The sequence below is a fragment of the Octopus sinensis genome, linkage group LG9 (genome assembly GCF_006345805.1).
Source record: "Octopus sinensis linkage group LG9, ASM634580v1, whole genome shotgun sequence".
Taxonomy (NCBI): Eukaryota; Metazoa; Mollusca; class Cephalopoda; order Octopoda; family Octopodidae; genus Octopus; species Octopus sinensis.
The window spans coordinates 88,273,570-88,281,069 of NC_043005.1; the positions used below are offsets into that span (position 1 = coordinate 88,273,570).

Consider the following 7,500-nt stretch of genomic DNA (forward strand, 5'->3'; position numbering starts at 1 on the left):
CTCTACCTTTGTACACACACGCATATATATACATACATTCACTCGCACGCACGTACACACACACACACACACATTTACATATATATATATATACAATACACGCACGCACATATACACACGTACAAACACACACAAATTCACATACACACCGACACATGTACATACACACAATATATACCTACACGCGCACGCACACATACACATACGTACACACACATACGCACACAAAAACATGCGCACACATACGCACGCACACACGCACACACCCAAAACTCACAACCCCACGGATACACGCATATACATCCATATACGCTTACACACACACACATACAAACGCACACATACACGCACATACAACTACACGCACATACATACACAAACACACACACACAAATGAACCCACACATACATCCCATACACACGGCACACAATTATACATACACGCACAGAATTATACAAACATATATATACATACACACGCACGTACAAGCACACACGCACACATACACTAAGTTAAGCACAGTTACTCGCCATACACCCAAACTCTACGCATACACACACGAAACACACACATACACACACTACAAACAAAACACACACACGATACATATACATACACGCACACACACATACCTCTTTGTTTTTGACCTATAGCTTAACACAAAAACACCACTCCTTATTCTCACATACTGGCCAGCTACTAGCCAGTTGTTCGCCATACACACATACACACACACACACGCACACACACACACACACGTGTCATCACTGCACACATACACACACACGCGCACACGCAGACCTCCGCGCACGCACACATCCACTTTCACTTCCTTATCTTTACCATACCGTCTTTGAAAACTCTCCTGTCTTTAAAAAACATTATTCTTCCACCTTTCTACTTCCGGTCTTTCAATATGTGACCTCGTGAGTAACGCCGGTGATTTTTTTCCTCTGTCTTCCCTTCTCGGGATCTGTCCTTCTATGTTTCCGACGAAGAGCTCCGCTCGAAACGTTAAACCCTCCTTCTTCCCTTCTTTCCTGAGCGTCCAATAATACTTTATTTGTTCCTCGTCCTCGCGTTGTTGTGTTTTTTGTTTGTTTTTTTGTGTTTTCTTGTTTGGATTAACTTTATATATATATATATATATATATATATAATGTGCGTGTATATATATGTGGATATATGTGTGTGTGTGCATATATATGTGTGGATATATATGTATATATGTGTGTATGTGTGTATATGTGTGTGTGTGTTGGAAAAACTAAGAAAATGAAAATGCTTAGTGAAAATGCTTATGGCAAAAAGCAAAGAAAATATGAACTGGTTTCGGCCATTTAAGACGAGCTTTTCCTGCTGGAATAAAATGGAAAGAAAAATTGAAATACATGGAATTTAACTTTCAAAATATCATCACTTTTACAAAGTGGCCATCACCACCAACTGGCAGCATTCTGAAGGACTCGAAATACAGCACCATGTAGTTTTTTCTAATAAAAAAGATATGAACTTCCAGAAGTGATATTCTGAAATTTTAATTTAATCTATTTCGAATTTTAATGATTATAATGGCGTCTATTTACTTCTGTCATGTCTGTTTATAAGTAATTTAAATACATATACATAGACACATATACATAGATATATAGACACATATACATAGATACATGTTCATAGATACATACGTAGATGTTGGAACAAGTGTATTAAATACAAAAATTACAAATAAAAAGCATCCAACCATTGAGGTAGACTGTGTGTCTATATACATTTATGCACTCACACACACGCTCACACTCACACTCACACACACGCTCACACTCACACACACTTTATCTCTTTGTCTGTCTTTTCTTTCCCCCTCTCCACCCAGACAACACCCAATCACAAACCCTAGTCTTTCACTCACATTCCTCCTTTTCTCCCCCTTACCACCACTTACACTCCTACAGGTACTCTCACTTGCACACCTGATTACGAACGTATGTATGAAAGGAGATAGAGATACTCCCTAACAGAGGCAGACTCATTTAGAAATTGCTTGAAGCAGACGACACGTTTGTTCTGAGAGGTTTGTTCACCATGGACTACGAAGAAGTGATTGGGACAATTGGAGGATGTGGACTTTATCAGAAACTGGTGCTAGCTTTTCTCTTCTCTTCAACCATTATGGATGGTTTACAAGTTGGAAGCATGGTTTTTATTGTACCTGACTTAGATTACAAGTAAGCTTATAATAATGATTTCTTATTATTATTATTATGTAGTTCAGGTAGGTGGTTGAAATGGTTGTGCTTCAAAACAAAAATTCCTTGAGACACTTTTCTTTTATTGTTTGGGGTTAAAAATCTTTCTCACTCCAACACCCACCATCATCATGGGTGTATGTGTGAATGTGTGTGCGTGCGTGTGTGTTACATGGAAAAATGCGAGCAAGAGAAATAATATTCTTAAGATTATAAACTTGGAAAATTACAGGACACTTGGAAAAGTTCAGTACAACTTATTTACATCTGGTAAAGTACAGAACAAGAAAAGTTTTACTAGAAATATTGCGGCTAAGGATAACATTTCAAATAAAATATTTAGATTTAGAAAATATGAGCTTTTATTAAAATTTAAATTTTTTTACAAGTTATTACTTCGATTTCTTATTACTTGTTACTTCTAATTAATAATCAGAAATTTGAAAATAGGTTATAAAAAATAATAGTAGTACATAATTAGTACAGTAACTAGAATAGTAATAATTAGTTATATGTTGCAGTAAATTCTACCTATAGCAACAAATGCAAGTAAAATTTGCTCGAGTTATTGCCTAAGTTATTGCCAAGTCTTCACATTTTTAGTCTTGACCCAATCCCTATCTTTTATATAATGAATATATACCTACCATATATACTAGTCTACTTTGCATAAAACTTTAGTTATATTGGTACTTCTGTTTCTCATATTTTAAGTATTCTAGTGTGTCAATATTTTAACAAAATGATGGTACCTTTTTTAATTATGAAGTTACTTTGTAAATTAAAATCAAATAATTTTTAATATTCAAATTTTATACTTAGCTGCAATATTTTAAGTAAAAATGTTCTTATTCTGTACTCTACCAGATGTAATAATCTGCCCTGAACTTTTCCAAGTGTAATATCTTGTCCTGTACTTTACCAGAATTATAATCTTAAGAATATTATTTCTCTTGCATATATATATATATATATATATATATATATATAATATATATATATATATATATATATATCCATGTCTGTGTGTCTGTGTCTGTGTTCTACAGTCACTAGACAACTGGTGTTTGTATGTTTACATCCTTGTATCTTAGCGGTTCAGCAAAAGGAACTGATAAAATAAGTACCAAGCTTAAAAGAAAAAACTGTAAATACCAGGATTGGTTCATTCCACTAAAAAAATCCAAGGTGGTGCCCCAGCATGGCCAGCATCTGATGAGTAAAACAAGGGAAGAAATAAAAGAGAAATCATATCAATGAAATCTGGAAGCTAAAGGATAATCCCAGGATTAATTCAAAGCAATGTGAATAAATCTGCATGAGATTTGAGAGAGTAATCTGAATCGACCCCAGGACTTATTCTTTCTTAGACTAGTACTTATTCTATCGGTAAACACACCAGCACTGGTGGTCAAGCGATGAGGGGGGGGACAAACACCGACACTCAAATACATATATACATATATATGACGGGATTCTTTCAGTTTCTGTCTACCAAATCAAATCCACTTGCAAAGCTTTGGTCGGTTCGAGGCTATAGTAGAAGGCACTTTCCCAAGGTGCCACGCAGAGGGACTGAACCTTGAAACATGTGGTTGGGAAGCAAGCTTCTTACCACACAGCCACTCCTGTGCCTGTATAATTGAAAAGAATTAGCGTCAACACGAAGGAATACGGCTGGACATTTTTTTTTTATCACTACAAGTTCAACTCCGTAATTGAACTTTCGGAGATAATATTTACATATCGCCTGAGGAAGCACAACTAGATCTCATAATGTAGGGAAATAGTAGCATAATAAATGGCCAATCGTATTCCTTATGCCACGATAATCCACCATATCTACTCTATTAGACCCGAGTTAATCCTTTTGTGACAATATTTATAATGCAGTGTTTTTTCTTCTACTTATTTCAGTCATAAGACTGTGGGCATGCTGGGGTACTACCTTGAAGAATCATATGATTCTTTCCCAGTGCTTATATGAAACCTGATACTTATTCTATCGGACCCTTTTGCTGAACGGCTATATTACGAGGACTCAAACATTCCAACGCTGGTTGACAAGCGGTGATGCAGGACAAACACACACACACACGCACAACACACACACACGCACACATGCATCATTAACCTCTCACTCTTCTACTCTATCTTCCCTCAAATACAAAATATGTATATTTGCAAAATGAGAGAAAGCAAAAGGTGGAAGTTTTCATCATATGAATTTTTATGTATAAATGTATAGACATCTATATTACACAGAGTACAAACGACAGAGAAAATTAAAGATGTGAAAGAAAGGTGTTATAAGTCCAACAGCTGTTTCTGGGGCTTGGAGCTCCATAATAATGCTGGTAGATTTAGTTCATCACAATGTGCACCCATAATGGATGCAATCTGGGGAATGAAGAGGCCAAATGTTAAGGGTTATGTGATCATGAAAATTTTCAGTCATCCATTCTTGAGCTACTAGAGCCATGTGTTATATAGAGTGCAAAGTCTTACTGAAACACATATGGCCTTCCATTGCATGCACTGTCTATCCAGAGCATAACAATTATTTCCAGGATCTCAATGTAGGCGACAGAGTTAACTCTAAAGCCTTGTGGAAAGAAGTAAGGGGGAATCACATATCCTTCATTGCTGACAACGCCTAAAACCATGACAGTTGCAGGAAATTTTGTATGCTTAACATTTGTAACTATCTGTCATTTCTTCTCTTAACTTTTTGATCTTGGTCGAAGTTTTTCTCGTTTGAGAAAAACCAAATCAAATCTGCTGCAGCTTTAATAACCTTTTAGATCTGATGTAGTGACTTTCTTCTGCTTTTTCGGACGAATTTATCTTTCCTCATCATATAAGACTTATATCTGATGTCTCCGTGGGCAACATTTCTATCTGTTTCTTCTGAAACATGGAGATCTTTCGCAATTGACATTATGGACTTTCTGGGATTGTAAACAATGGTTTGTTGAACTTGCTGGATAAATTCAGGTGTTCTGATGCTTTTTATGCATTCTAGTTGATCTGGCAACTTTTAAAAATCGAGACATTTCTAAATCGCTATGCTCAGGTTTTTAAATTAATATACACACTTGAAACAGCTTTAGATAATCTGTATAAAATAAAATAAAATAAAATAAAACGTCTGAAAAACAGCTTAAATAAGTTTGGTTTAAAAGTAGAATAGAAAGATATTTCTTTCATTTTGTTTTTTCTTTCTACAGATAAAGACATGATGATGATGATGATGATGATGATGATGACGATGACGAAAGATAGATTGATCGAAATTTTACATATTTGTGTAATGTTTTATAAAATTCTCCTTTAGAAATCTGTTTTAACCATTTTTTAAAAATGTATTTGAGTGGTACTCATTGTTCCTTACTTTCCTTTCGCCGTCTGAAGATTAGGAATACCACAACATCGACACGTTCGTCTTCTTGGACAATGGATAGAATTTCTTTATTTTAAATTCAAATAATTTTTGGTGCTCATTCATTCACTTTGAGTTGAAGAAAGAGAGAAGGCTGTGATTTCAAAATGCTACAGACAACATTGCGTATATATATATATATATATACATGTGTGTGTATGTGTGTGTGTGTGTGTGTGTGTGTATGTGTGTGTGTGTGTGTGTGTGCTTAGATCTTGTGTGGAATATAAATCGTCATCGTCATCATTTAATGTCCATATTTCCATGCTTAAATGAATCAGGCGGAATTTGCGGCAATAATTTTCTACGGCCAGATGCCCTCACCCGTTTCCAAGCAAGTTCTTATAGTCAACATCTTCCATGGAAGACTGAATGGAAACAAACAACCCCTCTCGTATGTTGGTGATTCTCATTTACAACCATCATTGATGTCTAGACAAGGAAACACACATACACACTGCACACGCGCATACACATGCCTACCTACTTACACACCTACCTACATACATACATACATACATATGTTTGTGTAAGTATGTGTGTGTATTATATACATATACATATATATTCTATTATTCTTTTATATGCTTTAGTCATTTACTGCAGCCATACTGGAGCACCGCTTTTAGTCGAACAAATCGATCCTAGGATTTACACTTTGTAAACCTTATTCTTATTCTATCGGTATCTTTTGCCGAACCGCTGACTTATGGGGATGTAAACACACCAACATCGGTTGTCAAGCAACGACGGGGTGACAAACACAGACACACGAACATTTACACACACGTATACGACGGGCTTCTTGCAGTTTCCGTCTACCAAATCTGCTCACAAGGCTTTGGTTGGCCTGAGGTTATAGTAGAAGACACTTGCCCAAGGTGCCAAGCGGTGGGACTGAACCCGAAACCATGTGGTTGGTAAGCAAGCTACTTACCACACAGCCATATCGTCAATAAATCATAAATCCGAAAGATAAGCACGCTCTGTGTTATAGAACAGGAGAAAGTTAGTTATGGCCAGTTCATAGGGTTACCCAGATAGGATATTCCTTAGGCTAGTAGATAGGCCCTTTATACTATCGCATAGGTATGGACTCCTATTCAACTGACACAACCTAAGAGTCTCTCTTTTAGCTGCACCCCCAGTATTAAGAATACTTTAGTTAACACCCGTAGAGCACAAGCGGTAGCAGAATGCACATGCAGGGACTACAGCAGATGGTCAGTGGGAGGCCAGTGTGAAACTAAGTGGGTCGTGTACGAGGCTGAAGTGGCATCGTCATCATCATCATTTAACGTCTATTGTCCATGGCATAGGTTGGTCCGTTTGACCAAGGCTGCTAAGTTGAGGGGCTGAACCAAACTCCTGTGTGATTTGATATGGTTTCTATGGCTGGATGTCCTACCTAACATCAACCACTCCAAGAGTGTAACGGGTGCTTTTACGTGCCAGTTGCATGGCACTAGTATCTGCCACGATTACGATTTCATTTTGCTTGATGGGTCTTCTACTCAAATACAACATATTGCCAAAGGGCTCGGTCATTTGCCATTGCCCTTTTGAACCTCAACACTCGAAAGGTGCCTTTTACGTGGCCCTGGCACAGGTGCCAGTCATGTGAAACCCATGCCATTGGCATAGGTGCCTGTTACGTTACGTTAGTGAAGTACTACCTGACCCTAACAGCAGCAGAAACCCTTCCAGCAACTACGGCAGTAACAGACCCAGCAGCAACACCATCGCTGTTATTAATAATAGCCACGGCAGCAACTAGACCAGAAATAGCAGCAGCACGCTCGCTAATG

General features: G+C 37.3%; 1 protein-coding gene across 1 annotated transcript in view; it reads left to right on the forward strand.

Moving 5' to 3' along the window:
- Positions 1-1,920: 1,920 nt before the first annotated feature.
- LOC115215459 (organic cation transporter protein-like) overlaps positions 1,921-7,500 on the forward strand; it is a 463,156-nt gene continuing 457,576 nt past the window's right edge. The window contains exon 1 of the mRNA XM_036505678.1: positions 1,921-2,229. Within this exon, the coding sequence (XP_036361571.1) occupies positions 2,087-2,229 (143 nt within the window). The 5' untranslated portion in view covers positions 1,921-2,086. The remainder of the gene's footprint in view (positions 2,230-7,500) is intronic.